General features: G+C 36.7%; 1 protein-coding gene across 1 annotated transcript in view; it reads left to right on the top strand.

Annotated features, from left to right (window-relative positions):
• The window catches only part of PCSK1 (proprotein convertase subtilisin/kexin type 1), a 30,117-nt gene extending 9,872 nt beyond the window's left edge, over positions 1-20,245 (top strand). The window contains exons 6-14 of the mRNA XM_084503189.1: positions 696-784; positions 4,581-4,753; positions 7,067-7,279; positions 8,466-8,566; positions 9,561-9,794; positions 11,256-11,413; positions 13,174-13,307; positions 15,168-15,329; positions 16,915-20,245. Of these exons, the coding sequence (XP_084359315.1) occupies positions 696-784; positions 4,581-4,753; positions 7,067-7,279; positions 8,466-8,566; positions 9,561-9,794; positions 11,256-11,413; positions 13,174-13,307; positions 15,168-15,329; positions 16,915-17,277 (1,627 nt within the window). The 3' untranslated portion in view covers positions 17,278-20,245. The remainder of the gene's footprint in view (positions 1-695; positions 785-4,580; positions 4,754-7,066; positions 7,280-8,465; positions 8,567-9,560; positions 9,795-11,255; positions 11,414-13,173; positions 13,308-15,167; positions 15,330-16,914) is intronic.
• The last annotated feature ends 221 nt before the right edge of the window (positions 20,246-20,466 follow it).

Below are 20,466 nucleotides of genomic sequence, written 5' to 3'. Positions count from 1 at the left end.
ATGATATTATCTCTTAAATTTACCTGTATTATTTCTAATCTTTATTAATAAGTAAATGGAATTCAGCCCAGAAGCATTAAAACACTTCATTGAATAACAATCTATAGTATTAAATAATACAACTCTTCTACAATTACAGTTGCTTGAAGGTTTTCTTTATTGAAGAGTAAAGAATCACCCATGGCAAAAAAATTTGCATAGAAAGTAGCTAGTTACAAGAAAAAATCAGCAATGATGAAGATACTTTAAAGGTTAACTATCTGAAATCCTAATAAAGGCAATCATTTAAAAACAAACAAACAAACTGAATAGAAAAAGACTTGTTTGTATTTCTTTCTGAAGAAGTTTAGTAGTTTAGCCTTAAAATTTTACACTACTCTGTAAAATACAGATGCACTCCGCTAAAATACAGGTAACGGATAGTTTTATGGACCTCAGTGTGGCTTGGATTATGTATTTACCATCTCATCTTGATGATCATTTGATCACTAAAAAGGTAAAATTATATTGACTGAAGCCTAAGGGAAATGAGTATTTTTGTGTCACGTAGATACAACTCAGAATTATTCAACAACTGCATTACATTCAGTTCAAGACATCCACCAAATCCAGAAAGTCACTGATGAGTCTTTGTGTACATTACACAGAATTGTGTAGGTTATGAGACATCATTTATTCTTACTGTATTTATTCAGGCATGGAACACGGTGTGCAGGAGAAATTGCAATGCAAGCCAACAATAGAAAATGTGGAGTCGGAGTAGCCTACAATTCCAAAGTTGGAGGTAAGAGAATGAAAATAGTTAGATGTCTGATGTGAAGGGAAACTAGAAAAATTCTGTGAAATGCTGATTTCAGATACCATTAATCCGAAATATAAATTACCGTTCCTTCACAGGAATCATCACTCTTGCAGTATTAGTCTACAAAATCCTGACTCGCCACAGGGCAGAGTGATAGATCTATGTGACACTATTTCTTAAATGCCATTGTGTTCTCTGGAATTTGTCACTTGAATAGAAGCAGATGGTGTAATATGTAACAACAAAGTAATAATATGGATTAATAATGATCTATTTTGTAAACAGAGATCTTTTAAGGAATGATGGATTCACTTGTAGCTGGTTATCTTGGAAGGAGATGGCATGGAGGAGGAGAGGGGATTGAGCAGATTAGAAGAAAGAATATCCAAATTAATCCATTAGAAGTTTATGAAATAGTTATGATTAAAGTATTAGCTGCAAATGGTTATTTGGCTCAGAGGAAGATACTTGTTGCAGTCTAGTTTTTCCATTACTTCTTTTTTCCTTTTAAACAAAAGGATGATGAGTGGCAGTTGACACCCATAACTGCCATTCCCACCATTTTGGTCTTACGTTTGTAGGTTCCCATTTACTCTACTAAGCTGTCACAGATGTCAGCTTTGCAGTCTGCCTTCGCCATAATGCATTATGCTGTCATGCTCTGTTTAAATAAAATATCTCGCTCATGAGATGAAGATGCCAAATTTTCAAAGCAGGGCAAAGTGGATGAAGCTGCAATGATGTCTGAACTCCTGCTGTGCCCATATTTTAAGGCACTTGCATCTATAGAGAAGGTTCTTCCACAGATTTCATTTGCAAATGCAAACTAGAAATCTGTACTGTGTGACTTGTCTAGAAAAGGAAAATAACAGGAGGAAAAGCAATCCAGTGCTTCAGATTACCCAGAAAACTCCTGATAACTGGGTGGCAAATAAGAAAAATACACAAGAGTTGAAATAAATTGTAAGCCAGTATATATGACCAGTGTGATTGAGATAGAGGAATAACAAAAACGTGTCCAAAGAGCAACAGAAAAATAGGAGAATTCTTCAAAAGATTTAGCTAAATTTGGTCTGGGTAGACACTGGAAGGTTTTTTTTTTTTGTTTTGTTTGTTTTGTTTTTTTTCCGTGCAAGGCTATGGAGGATTCATTTCTTCACAGGCATTTTTTTTTTTCTTTTTTTTTTTTTTTTTTCCTTTAATCCTTGGAATGATGCATTACACACTTCTATTTGACATTAGTTCAGGGTGACTTCTTTAGGCAGCTGTTTGCTTGTATCAATTGCCATGCTGGATAAATCCAGTGGTCCGTAGCCAATGCATTCTCTCTGATAGTCAGCAATATATGCTTTGAGAAAAAGGGAAAGAAACCCTGGCTTTTGGAATATGCTGTTCTCTGACCTTCAACATTAGAGACTGGTTTAACTTTGCCTTGAAGTCAAACATTCAATTAAAAATTTTTCATTTTCCATGAAAATAGTAACTTTAATAACGTCAAGCATTCCTATTAGTACGTTAATGTCTGGCCCTGTTCTGAAAGCTGTGTAAATCTTTTAAACAGCTTTTGGCCATGAATCCCACAGGCCATCCCTATGTGCTGTGTGAAACAACTACTTCTTAATGTCAGTTTTAAAAGTGACACCTTTCAGTTTCATATAACGTTAGCCTCTTGTTTGGTATAGAGCTAAGAAATTGTGTATTTATCACCTTTGGAGTAAAGCAGAGTGTGTATATCTTTGTGCATATCTAACCACAGCACTATGCTACGATATTTCTCTGGTGCTGCCATGGAAATCAAATGATTAGGAAGTTTCTTTTCACAAAGGACTGGGCTGAGAGTTCCCACATAGTGATGTGCTGCTAAAAATAGCCTTCTGCCATGCAGATACATGTATGTGTCTGAAATTACCTTGGGCTTTGCCTGCTTTTGAATTTGTGGGACTGATGGTGAGAGAAAGCATGTGGAAGAATTTATGCAAGAGCAGATAATTGGAATCTGCTTAGGGAAATATCACTGCAGTCATCAAATCCCAAGCTGACTTAACCAAGCAGTATTTTTGGAGGTCATAAAGACATGACAGTATTGTTTTTGTTTTTGTTTTTGTTTTATTTTATTTTTATTTTTTTGTTTTTCTACTGAACTGTTATTTGTTTTGTTTTGTTTTGTTTTTGTTTTTATCAATGCATTGCCAGTGTGCATGTTTTCTTCCTTACTACATTATTTATCAGTGGAATTGGCTTTGTCTTCTTGTCTGAGAAATGTCTCTCTGCATTTCCAGTATCTCATGATACGTTACAACCCAATGTCCAGAGTGTTTCAGTCATTTCCACACAGACAGATCTTTGCTCACAGCACACATGTATAACAGATTCTCACAATTCTGAGCTAGTTGAAAAAGGAATATGCAAAATTTCAAGTTACAAGTTTAAACCTATCCAGGGCAAGAGGTATTTGTAGAACCTGAAGCACCTTGATTCTTTTCCTAGCTTTATAAGCAATAGTGGAGTAGCAGTGGTTGAACAGATTAACTCCTTTGTCTCTTTTTTGCCACTAATTAATATGAAATAATAAAGCTCAGTTTTCTTTCAGAGGTGTTGAGTCTTAGAGGGCAGCCATTTGGGGAAAGAATTATGCTTTTTCTACTGCTTAACAATAAAAAATAATAAAATAGAGAGCTGCAAGGGGAAGGTTTTTTTTTTTTTTTTTTTTTTTTTTTTTTTTTTTTAATTTAAGCACTGTCACATTCTTCCTGGCATGCTTTGGAAAAATCCCCATTTGGTGGAAAAAGCCAGAAAATCAGTCATCACAATTCACCAGCTGCCTATAATGGTGCAGCTGCTGTCATACACACTCGCCAAGTTTGGGAGAACCCTGACATTTTCATCGCTTGAAAACACAGGCTGAATCCTGACTGCACTAACCGTCAGATTGCTGCTCTTGCTGGGAGAACCATGCCATAGCGGGGGTTTCTGTCCTCACCCAGTACTGGACGGTGGTAGTAATCCCACTGCAGAGCTAGGGGCTTGCAGAGCAGGGGGTCCAGTGCAGGCGAGCCACTGCCTGCCACTGAATTTTAAGTACCACTGTGATTAGGTTTGATCTGGAGAAGATTAGATCATGCAGTTATTAATAAAACATTAATGGCTAGATATCACTAGCATCCCTGGATTTCTCACAGTAGGAAGAATACGGTAGTAAAACAACAGTGAGCGTTTTTTGTGGTGAAGACTGAAGAGCTTGTGAAATAGCATCACAAAGACAGTAAAATGGCTTAATGACATAGAGGACAGTGCTTTAGTCAGAACAGTCAGAATTACATCCTTGAACTAAAAACTCTTAAAAATAATGTTGACAAAACCTATTTAATTTTAGTGATATGATAACAATTTGAGAAAAGAATTTTGTTATTATTTTAAAAGAAGAAGAAGAAGGTCGTTACAATGAGGGCTCATTGTAATGAAAAGAAAGCAGGAACAGTAAACAGAACATCATCTTCCTGGCTTTGTGCAAAAACAGAGAAAGAGGTAAATAAGGTGCAACAAAATTTTAGGATTTTTTTTTTTTTCACGTTTGTAGAGAGCACCAAGCTCTACAAATAAAGGGTAAGTGTACTATTTTACATTGACATTAACTATCCTGAGTATTATTTAAATGAACAGCAGTTGTCTGTGGTACAATAGTTATAGATTAATTTTGCTGGAAAATGTACAATCAGGTAACAAAGATGAAGAAGAAGAAGAAACAGTAAATACAGTCTGCTTGTTTTTCTCTCTTAAGGTATACGTATGCTGGATGGAATAGTCACTGATGCTATTGAAGCCAGTTCAATTGGTTTCAATCCAGAACATGTGGATATTTACAGTGCAAGCTGGGGACCTAATGATGATGGTAAAACTGTTGAGGGACCTGGGAGACTGGCACAGAAAGCTTTTGAGTATGGGATAAAACAGGTATGATACTTAAGAAAAAAATGCAATGAAATGTGGCAGAGAACAGGATTTTAAAATGGTTCATATCAGGCAGGAAAAGAAAATGGTTTGCACTCTATTCATTTAAACATATTTAAAAAGGAAAAGAGAAATTTTAATAGTACTGGTCAGAGAAATTACTAGCTAGAACAGGACTTTTAAAAAAGCACTACCAGAGCCTTCTAAGCTGGTTTTAGCTGCTATTCTCTACAGATAAGCTTTCTTTTTCTGTTGCTACTTTAGCTGCCTTTGTCTTGCCCTACCCCCACTCTCCTCTGCTGCTTGTTTTGCACTGAACAGTAATTGGATTTCTGCACTGAAAGCCTATAAAAATTTAATACAAAATTTCTGCTTTGTGAATATTTTGCTGTGTGAAATAGCTATGCATTTCAGCACCCTGTGGATGGGCTTGTATTGTGTTTATAAATTGGTGCATATCACGATCCAATTAAATTCAAGATAGTAAAAACACATGATGTATTGGAAACAGTGGTTTTACAGTTCTGTTTTATATTATCCTCTTTTGATGTCATTGGATGATCAGTAGTGTACAAAGAGAAAGATTTTGGAGATGTATTAAAAAGCTGCTTATGCTATTGGCAGTGAAAAGATATCTAAAGAAGGACAGGTAGTAATACAGAGAGGAAGTCTGTATTAGTCAGAGACAAGAAAGGAGAGAAAGAGAGAAAGCTTGAAGGACAGGAGCAAATCAAGGGAGGGTATTGAAAACAGAGCAGTTAACATTAGCAGATAAGAGAGAAGAAGAAAGGAGTCTGACAACTGACAAGCATACTCTGAGGGAAGAATGGAGGCTGGGGAGGGATGGGTTGGTGATAAACAGGGATCTAAGTCCGTAGGTAGGCAGTTAGTGAAAAGGGATAATTAAAAGCACTAATTAGGAACCAATGTTTGGTGGTCATACTCTGAAAAATCAGGTTATTTGGTGAGGAATGTACCTGTTTTTACAACTTGTTTTATTTACTGAGGGGAATGAATTTACTCACTAATTTGTCAGGCTTCCTCATGCATGGATCTGGATGCTCTCCATCCCCCTTAGTCAGTCAGAGATGGAGCTGCCAATGAGTCTCATCCCTGGCTCATTTATTGCTGGCCCAGTAAAACACTTAAGCATATGCTTAGCCTTAAGCATCTGAGAGGCGTTGGTAGCACTCCAAGAGAAATCAAATCATCTGTTTACATATACCATTGCTTTTCTGGACTGCAGCCTTTATTTTCAAAAGAAGATATTATCTCATTTTCTGTAATTCATGTGGGTTGTCCTTCCCATTTTAGCAATTGTATCTCAAAGACTACAGCTTATTTTTCTGTTTTCTTTATTTCTAATGCTTTAAGTGCTGCAAATGTTGCTTAGGCCACGCATGAATAACTTTAAATCTTATCTGAGGGGTGAGGGTGATAAAAACCTGTATTTCAACTGCAGTTTCCAGTGAATATACATATGTTAATAAAGAATAAAAAATGAACTTTTGCTTTTCACATGAAACATATTTTCTTCTCTGAAGGACGAGCACAGCTGAAGGCTGAATAGCTGCTATATGCTTCCTCTGTGATAGCTGTGATGGTTGACGTGCTGCTGCAGCACTCTGTTGTCAGCTGTCAGCATCAGTTGTTAGCTGCTGCTACCTCATTACTCTCTGGGGGCCAGAGCAGGGAATTAAAATGGGTATGTCCTGAGCCTGCTGGTGCTGGCCCACAGATTTGTAAGAGAAGGGAGGCTTTTCAACCAGATGTGCTTACTGTTGCTGTTTTTCAGCGAGTGCCAACAGTGAAAGGCTTCATTACAAAAAAAGAAATTGGTGGAAAAGTCATATTGTGTACATCATTTATACTGTTTACCATGCCTCTGATTACAAGAAATGCAAGTGAAATAACTCCTGATGAACTAGCTATTTCTTTAAATAAAAAAAGCATTTTTCCTAGAAGTGTTCAGGACTGAAACACTCTTATGTGGGAAAACTTTCCTGCTGATCACAGACTGTTTTTAACACTAAAACCTATTTTAAGGAAACTTACTGTCCATGGACAGTAAATGTAGATTAGTCAAGCTAAAATATACAGACAAGCTAAAAGATTGTACTATAGAGTCTGAGGTAGAAAATCACAAGTAGCTGTTTTCTTCTGTCTCTGTCTTCTATAGTGGAAAATTATCCTTTTCTACCTGAAAACGTTTGATATATTAGGACTTTCATGTTGGGGGGAGACGAGGGGACAGGAGGAGTTGCTAAGAATATATTACAAAATCTCTTTTATAACAACCCATTTCATTTCCTCTAGGGCCGAAATGGAAAAGGCTCCATTTTCGTATGGGCTTCTGGGAATGGAGGTCGTCAGGGTGACAACTGTGACTGTGATGGTTATACTGATAGTATCTACACTATCTCCATTAGCAGTGCTTCTCAGCAAGGCCTTTCTCCCTGGTATGCAGAGAAGTGCTCTTCAACTCTGGCCACAGCATACAGCAGTGGGGATTATACTGACCAAAGAATTGTAGGTTGTTTTTACCAGATTCAGAACAAAACATAGAAATGTGTTATATATATGCAAATAACAAGTGACAGCTCTTAAATGCTTAGTGTTGACCACCTGTTTTACATGCTTAGTGCTTTCATTTTGAAGCAGTGAGGGATTTGTACTCCAGGATATGGTTGTATTCTCAGAACATCTACCATAGAGCGATGGCTAAACAATATTGTTGTATCAAAGAAATTAAATCCACTTGCTTGAAATCTTCTGATATCTGTGTATGATGGAGGCCTCTCAATGGAGATGGTCCCATTCTTCATGAGGAGAGATTGAGACTATAAGCAAAAAACTTGTGGAGTTAGTGTACCCATATCAGTCAGCACCTCTGGTATACATTATCACTCCAACACTTCATTTTGTAAGATTTTTAGCCCCTCAGTTCCCACTGGTGACAGTAACAATGGAGCTTTGAAACCTGTGAAAGGTACTCAGCAAGTGGACAGATCAGTCTGTGTCTTCGTTAATGGTGCAAGATATGACTTGTACTAAAGAACTTTTCTGTGATAAAATAATGTTTAAGAACTTATAATTTCTGTTCAGCTCTGGTTGATGGTAATTTTACAGCAAACTACGTGGATGGGGATTAAAACAATGTTATTCCAAATTAGCCATGGGTCAGTACTTCCTAATTGACTAGTCTTCATAACTGAGATGTGAAGGTCTTGGTGTTGCCTCTTTGCATATCTAGAGATGTGTTTGGTATTTAATTGCCAAATAAAGCATGTTTCATTGCAAATTATAGTTCTTCTGCTGAAGAGGGAGCAGAACACTAATACTAATCCTATGAGTAATTTTCCAGCAAGCAGTAATTTTAAATGTTCTAGGCCCAACACAATGATCTGTTTTTATGATTCACCAGTAAGCCTGAAACACTTATTGTGAAACCTTAGAATAAAATAAGATATTCAGTGTGGGAGTATTTTGTTCCAACACAAAGCATTTTGATACAAAAATTATAGTTGAAGTAAAAAGAGAGGATTGAAATATGAACGGATTTAAACATCCATCGCTTTGCTGGTGAGAAATGTATTAATACGCATCAAGTAAAGGATACATAGTTATGTTTGTGAGTATGGATTGACTGTATTTACAACTGTTCATTCATGCAATCTGAATATTTTCAGACAATTTTTTGTTGTTTTTCTGTCAGACAAGTGCTGATCTTCACAACGAGTGTACAGAGACTCACACTGGGACCTCTGCATCTGCACCACTGGCAGCAGGAATTTTTGCTCTGGCTCTGGAGGCAAAGTAAGATGTCACAAAATTACTGTTGAAACTCCTGTTTTTCAGATGCCCCACTATCTTGCCTCAAACATTGCCTTCCTGAAAGTTACACTATCTCATGCTGCTGCTCCACTTGTCAGTCAGACTTACTCAGCCTGATGACAGAAATAAGCAGCTACTTGCCTCAACACCGTCCTAGCAAGTCAGAACCAACGCAAGTAAAATGTGATGACCAAGTAATTTTAGTCCATTTAGTGCGCTGGCAACAATTGTTTGCTGAGCTGGTCAATTGCACTTAAAGGCAGTGAGGGTGCGCTTCTGTCAAGAGAGCTCAATTTGAAGACAATAGGTTGCGGGAGTTTAAGTGAAGTGCTTAGTCAATTTGCGGAACCTTTCCTGTCAGTGATGAGACATAAAATGGAAGGTACCGAAGCTCAGCTTTTAGAGCAGGCAGGGAGCAGACAGGTTCACACCCTGCAGGGCTGGTAGCCAGAACTATGAGTTAGAGATGGGGGTAAAGAACAGGGTAGGACAAGACAATGTTGGCACATTGTTGACAAGACAATGGCCTTTTCACTTAGACATCAGGGTGTAGGCTTAGCACTTGAATGTTGTGTGTTCAGCTTCCTATCCTATTGCATACTCCTTTAATGACATAAGCCAAGGACCATATCTTAAAGGGTAGAGTTAATCATAGATGACTCAAATGCCAAGTGAATTTTCAAAGTTCTCACCAGTTTCCATAAAGAGTGGTGGGAAATAATATTTTTGATAGATAAAGTTAAATGCCTAAGTAGTTTGAACTATTGGACTCTAATCTTGCTAGATAGCATTTACATAGCAATCTTGTTTACCTGAAGAAGTATTGGAAGAATACACATGCAACGTGCTCTATATTTTAAAATAATAGGGTACCATGTACATTGAAAACACTTTTTGTTGCAAACTAATGTTGCAAACCAAAGAGAAAAATTATAGATAGTCTCAAAAAAATTAATCTGGCACATTCTCTCAACAGTCCAAATCTAACATGGAGGGATATGCAGCACCTGGTAGTATGGACCTCAGAATATGATCCACTGGCTGGCAATCCAGGATGGAAAAAGAATGGAGCGGGACTGATGGTAAACAGCCGATTTGGGTTTGGACTACTCAATGCCAATGCGCTGGTGGATTTAGCTGATCCCAAAAGATGGAGAGGTGTACCAGAAAAGAGAGAGTGTATTGTGAAGGACAAAAGCTTTGAACCAAGGTAAGACTGTGTGTTAGTAGTAGCTAGGCTTACATCTATTTTAGTAATGCCTGAAGGATAGTATTGTGCACGGATCACTCAAAAGCAGACTAAGAGATTTCTTTTGATTCATTTGGTTTTGCCCTACTATATTCCCCCAGGAACAGGCAAGCAGCATTTGCTTGCTTGCTATTTTTTTAGTGTAAGACTGATGAACATCACTAGCATGAACTCTCACAAAAATGAGATCTCTGCTTTTACAGACAATGCATGTATGAATGATACTGTGAAACTGAACCTGATCAGATAAGAATGTTTAGACTGCTATCAGCAGATGAGCAAAAAGATACCATTTTTTTTCAGAGATTTTTTTTAAAGGAACATCTGTAGTAGTCTTAGCAACTCTTCTCCTGTGACATGCATAGGGTATGTTGAAATCAGGGTGATATACTAAGCTTTAGTCACATCCATAGCACTGCTCTTATGAAACATGCGTGTTTCAGAGGTTCACTGGAAAGAGTTACAAGGCATATTCACAAGTGCTCATAGCACAGTGAGTCTAAACTGAGCTCAACATACAAGCTTTAATCACAAATCACTAACCTGATTAATGAGTAAGGATATCTAGAATGTTTTTGTCTCTACTTGTTAATTTATGTGTTTGTTCTTTAGAATAAATACAGATATTTCAAAGATAGAAATTATACCATGTGAGTGCACTAAAAATCTGTCTGTAAAAACATATTATGGTGTTTTGGAGTGTCACTGCTTGGTAACCTTACAATTTATGCTGTTTTACTATCGATTTGTTTTTATGAGCCTTCTCCTTTCCACAGAGTGTTGATCTAGTTCTGGTATATGCAATACTTGCTGTTTATGTATTTTTATTGCAGTCTTCTGTGTGACATTATAAAAACAAAGATCCCAATATTTTGAATTCTGAATGATTTCTGTGGTGATCTATATACTTTCTCATTAGAAGTAATGGAAATTGTGCAGAGAAAGCTATGCATGAACACATATGGACGATGTAAGCCTTTTTTTTGTAGAGATGGCATTAACCACAAAAAATAAAAAATGCTATGCCTGATGCAATGCTATAACTTTATGGTAACAGCTCTATTGCATATATCTATGAGGCAGCTAAGTCTGATAGAGTCATGTGATGTAGCTGACTGCAAAGACTTTTTTTTTTGTAGCCGCTGTGGAACAGCGAAGTGCTGACAGAAACTAAATAACCCAGACTTGCTTGCTTCCAGGGTGGGTTGCATAACTGTAACTTATAGAGTGTACACAACTTGATCCACTTCAGTATTTCCTGTGCATTCAGGACTCCCAGGGTTTTCATGGGGACATTTAAAAATTATTTTTTTTCTTTACTTCTCTTCCCATCATTCTAAATGATTGTTATTGTTTCAATGCTTCACATAATGATCCAGAATCAAAAGTTTCTGTCAGTAATATTTACTGTAATTTTGACAGATTATTAAGAGCAAATGAGGAAGTCATCATTGAAATTCCCACAAAAGCCTGTGAGGGTCAAGAAAACTCAATTGCATCTCTGGAGCATGTGCAGCTTGAGGCAACAATTGAATATTCCCGTAGAGGTGATCTTCATGTCACCTTGGTGTCTCCATCAGGTATGGGAAGCTAAGACATTACTTTCTGTTGCTGTAGTGTGTAACATTTCATTAAAACTACTTGTATGTTCCTCAGAGGATTAAAAAATAGCTAAACACATCATTACACAAATCTAGGCACAACCAACAGGTGAATGTGAGGACAAAGAATCCTGGGAACGAGAACTAGTTCTTTGAGTGCCTTTTTTCACTCTTCTTGCATTTTGGATTATTTTTGTAAGAAGATGTTTACTTCAGAAATGAAGGCACTGTTTCTAATGTGTCACATTCTAGCACCTGGACCTGTGAAAACTGAGAGTTCCTGGCGGTATCAAATTGTAATGCCTATCAGCCTTCCTGTGATTTAATGACCTAATGGAAAACTCAAGAAATCTGACTCCCTAGATTTTACCCAAGTGTTTCCCCATTGGTGAATGTAAAAAAAGTCTCTATTTGGCACCATAGTACTACTGTATTAGGTATGCTACAACATAGCAAGAGATCTTGACAGTGCCCTGAAATAAGGAGAATGAAAAGAAAGGAGAAAGAGCATAAATAACTTTGTAGAGAGTAAGATCTTCTGTCAGATCTGCTGATATTATTAAAAAGCGAAACAAAACAAAAACCAGATAAACTTTCAGATTAGAATTTAAACATTGGTCTAATCTAATTTACTGATATTAAAGGGTGATATAATAATTTGCATATAATAAACTACTAATGCCTCGTTGATGTGATTGTTGCATGACCTCACTTCAAAGCAGGCTTAGATACTGTACACACAGTATTCTTCCAAAGCCTACCTTGTCTGGGATTCCTTTTAACCCTAGCATTAATTCTTCATTTTCTGAGTTTAGCTTTTGTCTTATGGGTCCAATGTTGCTGTAATCTGTTTTACCCTTGATTATTGGTGCTATTTTCTAATTTAATTCCATCTTAGATAAGTTTTGGGTTGTAAGCATATAAATGGACTGTCTCTAGGCACTTCATGGAGCTCTTTCTACTTTTATAGAGATATTTTCCTCCCTGTGTTGCTAATACATAGGAAGCCTGGTTTCATCTCAGTAAAACACCCCTTTTTGAAAGACCAATGACAGTAATATGTTCCTCATCTGCATATGTATATCTGTGGGTGTAGTTGAGGTAGCAATAGTCAAGTATTGCTGCCCCCACAATACTATCATGTTGCTGTTATGACTGAACTATCCTTCAGTTCTTGCTGCTTTTTTTTTTTTTTTTTTCACTTTCCTGTAAAACTTTCCTACTAAATATGTCATCCCTTTTCTTTATTTACAGTGTTACCTTTAAACATATTTATAGCTTGTGATCAGTCTCCCTGGGGCTTCTCTTGCTCCATATTATGTAAATAGAGCTTCCACACTCTCTCCTTATATGCAACTAAAAAAAAAAACCTTCTGCTCTGCATTAGAGTCTCTTATGCTGCAGAAATGCTTTTTGAACTGTAGCATTTTTGTAATAATAATAACAATACAAATAGTTTTTGCCCTGTTGGAGTTCTGGGCTGTAACATTTTACATTCACTCCCCTGCCAGAAATACAACAATGAATTCAGGATAAGGCTTTGGTTTTCAATTCTGTGTGAGCTGGTTTTGATAAGGTACCCAGTGACCAGAGATAGCATGTTTCCCATTCCCCCAGCCATGGCTAAATGGTGTTTTTCCAGGGTACCTTTGCACTACATAGTTTGCAAACCAAGCCAAGTGACAAGCAGAAGTGTACACATATGAACAGTCACTACTGTTGATCTTGCACTAACACAGGGACCAGCACTGTCTTACTGGCTGAGAGAGAGAGAGATAAATCTCCCAATGGCTTTAAGAACTGGGACTTCATGTCTGTTCACACATGGGGAGAGAATCCAACAGGCACCTGGGTGTTAAGAATTACTGATGTGGTAAGTATGTCTGATAAGTTTGAGAGCTTGAATATGATCACTAGCCACTATCAAGTATGTTGAACAGTGAATCTTCTCATGAAAGAAGCTACAGCAAGAGTTTATTTAAACAGAGCATCCATCTGGCTTAAAGATTAAAGACTGGCTCATCTGAAGAAATAGCACAAAAAAAAAAAAAAAGATAAAGTCAGATTTTCTTCTTCTAACATAAATGCAAAGAACTGTACTCATTCCAGTGACATGTACCTGTCAAATGGAGTTTCATGCCTATGTTTTTCTCACTTAATATGTCACTGGAAGAAGTCACTTCTTAATATAATTTTTTGTGATTCATGAAGTATGTAATCAAATTTACATATGATTAACTGCATTTTTTTTTTTCCATGCAGAAAAGAGCACATGATAGACAATAGTCTCCTCTTGGTACATGTGCATAATTTTCATTAACTCAAACCCCTTGGAATTAATGAATTTCTGGTGGCCTTAGAGAGCTATGCTGATATATATCTTTCCCCAACCTCTTTCTCAGAGTAATTACTGCTGAACAAGCTTTAAGAATTAAAGCCAAGAAATCTACAGATAAAAAATAAATAAGTTTACTAAAAGTGCTTGGGAACACAGATTGTGACAGTGGGACAGAAGAAGGCTGTTTGATAGGCAACTGAAAAATCATTCTCTTCGAAGCGAGAGTGATCAGACTCAGTCATCTCTGGAGAATTTCATTGAAGTTGTCTGTTAATCAGCTTGTCATTAAGGATCAGATCCTGCAAGAAACCAAGTGCTTCCTAGCAGACACTGAGTCTCCAACCCTTACTGGCCTTGAATTGTAATCAGGAGGATGATACTGAATACTGAGCAGATGGACAAGGCAGTAGAAGTAAATATTATTATCAACAGCGTAGTGTTAATACTGTAGGCTTATAGATAACCCCATGGTTACAGATATCCTGCTCTTTGTAGCTAAAATAATGCCTTTTTTTTTTTTTTTTTTTTTTTTTTTTGGAAGGAAGGAAGAAAGCCAAGAAGGGCATTTTGTATGTAACTATCTTTTTGTTTTCAATTTCAAGCTAGTGGTTCCTGAAATTTACAATAAGCTAACTTTTTGTCTGAAAGAAACAATGGATTTTTTCCTCAGTTTATAGGGTTTTGTGATTCCAGAAATAAGTTTGCACATTAATGTCTTCACCTGAAATCAGAGATTGCCATGCAGAGTTACTGATAATTTAATTGCCACATAAATTGCATATGTAAACTTTGGCATAAACTTAGTAAAAAAGAGCTTCAGCAGCTCTCTTCAGTCAATAAATGACCAAGTAAAAATTCTGAAAGAAGCTTTGGAAAAATAAAGTTTCACACCATTCTATGTACCCTTCTCTTTCACTTTCTTCTATTTAAATACCATTGACAAAACGAATGGACAAAACATTTGTAGCTCACCTCCACAGACTGCTATTGTAAGTGTACAGAATGTTATTCTGAGCTACTGTTTCAATGGTTGCTCTTGTGAGAAAATTGCCAAGGAGTGGCTTAGTGATCTAATACCAATAACACAAACTTATACTTCAGTAATTTTGTGTTGTGTTTTGAAATTCCGTTGATGATTACATGATCAATTAATAATTACATTAACTCAAAAGATGAATACTTGGAGTAGTCAAGCCATTGCATTAAATCCCACCTTCTGATATGTTCTGTCTCTAATGTATTAGTCTTTTGGTGCTTACAAATCATGCTCTAAATTTAGATATTGAAATCTTTATTGTTTATTTTAGTGAATTCTCTCTGCTTTTTGAGCAAGTATCCTCTGTTTTTTCTTCTTACATCCTGAGAACCTATGCTAATGCTGTGCTTGCCCTTTAGTCCAGAAGAATACAAAATGAAGGAAGGATTGTAAATTGGAAATTGATTTTGCATGGCACTGCTACCCAGCCTGAACATATGAAGCAGCCACGTGTTTACACATCCTACAATGCTGTGCAAAATGACAGAAGAGGTGTGGAGAAGATGACAGACCTTGTAGAGGTAGCATCACAGTAATTGTTTTCTATATATATTTTTAAATTTCTTGGAGAATTGTGTCTTTTTCCCTAATAAGAAAATACATACTCATTTTGTATTAATTTCCTCTACCCTCTGAACACTTGCGAGTTTTGCGACTGTTATAATTTCTTTAGTGTCAGCAACTGATATTTTTCTTAGCCTCTGCTTTCACATGCCAACACCTAACAGTTTTAGGATTGAAAGAAGATATTGATACTAATGCTATGAATTCAACAGCTAATGCAAGGAGGGAGAAATGCACCACTGACAGACACACTAAATTTATGTAATTCTAGTAAGAACAAGTGTTTGATACCAAAGGAGCCTGCTGGAGTGCTTCAAGGAAGTTTGGAAGAAGGTTTGTAACAAAGAAGCATCACAAAAGTCAGGAACTCACTTACTGAGATAGTTCAGTTACGTGGACCTGTTGCTGCCAGCTCCTTTTTCATCCTTTCCTTACCTTTAAGGTAGAGTGCCGTATGGAAAACAAATGTATTCTAGGCTTCCGAGAATAGCAGTGATTTTCTGGGTGCTCATGATGATAATATTGTATATTTTCAAAATGCTTTATTATGTTATATACTCAGCATACTTAATCACATCACATCTATTCATCTCCCCATTAGGTAATTAGGACGTCTGTAAATAATAGAGATACTAACCTTCTTCAGCAAGGTTACAGAGGAGAATACCAAGGGAGACATAATTATGGTTTTCACATACATAAAATTGAGTGTCCACAGTTGTGGCAGCTATGTACAGTAAAATAAACTTGGAAGAAAATAAAATTGGATTCAGGAGGTGCTATAGGAAAAGGTTGGTAGACACATACTAAAAAACAGCTGAAGTTCCATTAGAAAGACAGACCCAGTGTAATTGAAGATGATATGCAGCCATATATTGCTACATGGGAAGCATAACAAACAGTGTTGAAATGAGGTTGTGCCTCAGCAATTTCTCTGCACGTCTGTATTTGGCAATAGTCTTCCAGAGTTTGCTGAGATACGTGTCATATCCATGGGTTAGCCATACTGTCATTTCCCAGGTAAAATGATTACTACAGAGCAGGTAATACAGAAGCATTAGTTCAGTCCTTTCCACAAGGGTGTGTGGCACATTCAGAGTTGCCATTGCCACTGCAGGTACTTGCTCCAAACAGACAGCTGAGGAGCTGTATCCCACAGTACAGCCAGAAGTATTTCTGAGACTGGGACAAATCTTGCTGTAAAATGATGAGTTGTATCCTGACACTGTAGGTTCTGAATTTGTAACTTCCGAAGTTATCTTCCTGAGTTAGCTTATCCTAAGTTAACTTCCTAATCTTCCTCAGGGAGATTTCATACTATATGCAATGCAGTCTGTTTGAATATGAATAATGACAATCTGAATGAATAATAACAGTCTGCTTTAGAATAGAATGATCTAGTTCTTTTCCAGATGTTAGTGGCTCCTAAGTGAAAAAATTGTATCTACACACACATACATGAAAATCACTAATCAGAGCAAATCTGAATCCAGACAGTTTTGCTTTGACACTTAACCTCTCTTATGCCAATCTGCATTCTAGGACCACACCACACAGGAGAACCTGAGTGAAAAAAACAAAGTCACAGAAGATACTAGTAGTAGCAGTGACAAAGCAGAAGATAAAATCCCATCAGAGGCTATGCTGCACTTACTGCAAAGTGCTTTTAGCAGACAGATGGCTGAGAAGCGACTGCCAAAGAAGACTGCAAGTGAGAAGTTAAATATTCCATTTGAACACTTCTATCAGGCCCTCGAAAAATTAAACAAGCCCTCCCAGCTAAAAGACTCAGAAGAAAGCCTGTACAGTGACTACGTTGATCTTTTTTACAATGCCAAACCATACAAGCATAGAGATGATAGACTGCTGCAAGCCTTGGTTGATATCATAAATGAGGGAAACTAAACTGTAGGGTATGGCACTGAGTTGGAAATATTCATTCTCCCCACCCCACCTTCATTTTTATTTTTTTTCAGAAGTCTATTGTATGCTCTAGTTGTGTAATTGCTGCTTTGATTGCTTCATATTTAACACAAATATCAAGGAAGGAAAAAAACAGGTGTGGGAGGATAAGGCAGTAAACTGATGCTTTTTAGTAATAGCTTTTTTCAAAGACTTTCTTCATTACCATCAGAGTAGATTTGCCCCCTCAGGCATGAAATGCAGCAGTATTCCCCTGAAAATACTAATGCTCTATTTTAAACAATTTTCACGTTACTTATTCTTCCACCCTATTCCCTTAGCATAAAGTAGGATTCAAAACCTGAATTACTAAGCAGTTTTGAACTGAATTGCCAAAGCTTTGGGGATATACTCTCATCCCTGGATTTGTAATGAATAGTGTAGTCTTTCTTATATTTGGCATTTATTCAAGATTTAATACTTGCAGCGAGTACCTTTTCCCTCACAGTTGTTTTTATTTTTTATTTCATTTTTTGTTCCTTTTCCAAACAACAATGCACTCTTACCCTTCTGTTCTCCTGCAAAGGAGCAGCTGGGAAACTGGAATTGGATTGGAGCATCAGTGAACACTGATGAAGTTATTAATGATTTAGACTACAGACAGACATATTCTAGTACAAAAGAGCTCCAAACAACACATTCCAGACCATGGGGATTCTCACCACCGAACTTAAACTGCCTAAATGAAGTGCCTGAATTATGAGCTTAGTTTTTCTAGGCTGTATGTAGCTAATGAAGACAGATAGCACTTAAGAGCACTTGACTAGTTTTTGCACTGGTTCTGAATTACCTGATGGAGTACTTACTTATTTTTATTGACTGGATGAACTTTGGGGAAACAATCTCTTACCTTTGGAGCCTCAGTTAGATTTCTAAAGTTGAGTAACATAAATGCCTCCTAAGATGTCTACATCCGCAGCAATCAAAGCTAGGATCATTTTGCCTGTTCCTTAAACTGTGACCAAAGAGGTGTAGAAAGGAAAATTATACCAGCACAGAACATCTAACGAGTGCATTTTGGAGTATCTGTGGTGAATTGTAACATTTCCCAAATATCTAGGAAGGTAAGGCAAAATGAATGGGGGGAGGAGGAAGGACGTATATGAATGAAAAAATACCCAGGAGAAGGGAGTCAGAAATGGAGGAAAAAACTGCATGGGTTGTGGAGGGGGAAAAGGAAAAGAAGTAAGGGGAAAGTGAAAGAGGAGGAAACAGAGTAGCTTCAGAGAGCAGGAACGGCAGGTTGCTGCCTACCTTTAGCAGTCATAAGAGACTAAAGATGAAAAGTGAGATGACAGAGGAAAATGCAAAGTGGTGAGAAAATGGTGAGACTCCTTCAGAATAAAATAAAAGTAGTGAAGGGAGAAGCAGAGTGGCCAGAAAGGTCTATCACCCTATCCCAAGTGGAAAAAATTATCATGGCATCATGTACAATAGAATGGCATCATATGGCATCTAATGACAGTTTTCCACAGATACCTCTTTAAAGTTGGAGTCAAGATTGACTTATTGTTTTGCTGTTCATAATTGAAAACAAACAAAAACAGCAATGCATGGGTGGGTGCTCAGAAATAGGAGAGGATCTGCTACAAGGAAATGAAGATTCCTAGTGTCTCATTGCAGTGCTAAAGATAATCCAAGCAAGTGCTGACTAGGTTTTACTTTTCTCTCTTTGTCATCTACCGTTCAAATGTAGAAATGTAGACTAGAAATATTTTCCAGACTATGTAGAAAAAAATGTTCCTTCTTTACTGTCTATTCCTTAAAATGAACCAACTTTCTCTTAAAAAGGAATTGAATATTTTGTTCATAACTCATTAGTTTGGATAGAGATTTTTAAAACTTCACACTAAATTCTGTAATTTCTGCTTGAAGGCAACTTTGAAAATTATCTTACCAAACTTAAGATTTAAAAATCTTTGCATTTTCATTTGATTTTAGTAGGTTCATGTCTACCTGGGGATCAGTCTGTGTTTTTTGCCAGCTTTAGATAGATATGGCTTAGTTGATTTGAAGAATTCTTCCATATTTATACTCCATACTACAACGATAACAACTACAAGAGTAAATGTCTCTTACACTTATATTGCTTGCTCTCTGCTAAGAAATTTGCTTAGAACAAGAAGTGAAAAAAAAAAAGTTATTGAAATCAGAAAACTTTTTTTTTTTTTTTTATGTTGTCCCTTCAACACACAAGCTTTCTGGCAATACATAACTAGTGAAAAAGCAGAATGTTATTGTAATTAAATAATAAAATGTAATTGTCAGAATTGGGAGTTTATCTCTACAATAAATATTCCCGTTTGGTGAGAAAGGACCACTGTTAGTCCTGTGCAGAGAAATTCAGGGGCTGGTTCTGTCAGATAGCAGTGGTTTTTGCTAGTTGTCAATCCAGTATGTTAAAGTGAGGAAAGTACTGCAAACACTCAAATCAGCCTTTGAAAGAAGTTTTCAGCTATAGATGGGTGGAATACATAGGACTTTGTTTTAAGATCGATTCCTATGTTGTAGCCAAAGTTTCATAAGAGGACAACTTTAAAGTCCCTCTTTTGAATGTTTCCAACCCAGAGTAGACTGTACAGGAGTAAATTATTTTTATTGTTAGTCTTTCCTTGGTGCCTGTGTGGGTTTTGTGAAAAATGTAAAAGGAAAATAATGTTTTCTCTCAGAATTTTAAATTATATTTTCTTTACAGGTATTTATAATGTAGCAAAGATTTTACTGAACAGACAGAATTTTAAAAGGTATAATAAATTATATTGAAGAACCAGATTTTTCTTGGGGAAGAGACAATTTCATCCAATAAAAGTATTTTTTAAAAGGCATGTTCCAACAGCAACTGCAATATGTATGTGATGTGATGTTAAAATTTGTCTACTAGTAGCATAATACAGTGTGTTAGCAGAGCTCAGAGTGTGTGGTCTTAACATTTGTAAAGAAAACAATAAGATAATGTCAATCCATTGCCTTAAAACAATAGGGAAATACAGTTTAAAATTGAAAGCAAGGGCTTGAGAAAATAATGAGGGGTTGGGTGAAGAAAATGTGTAATTATTGAATAAGAAGAACTGCAAGGGATTTCTCCACAAGGAGGAACACTGCACCTTACACAGCTGCAGCTGAAGTGAGGTT

This window comes from Aythya ferina (assembly GCF_964211825.1).
Source record: "Aythya ferina genome assembly, chromosome: Z".
NCBI lineage: Eukaryota > Metazoa > Chordata > Aves > Anseriformes > Anatidae > Aythya > Aythya ferina.
Note: the sequence above shows the minus strand (reverse complement) of the source record. Positions and strands in the feature narration are given on the sequence as shown.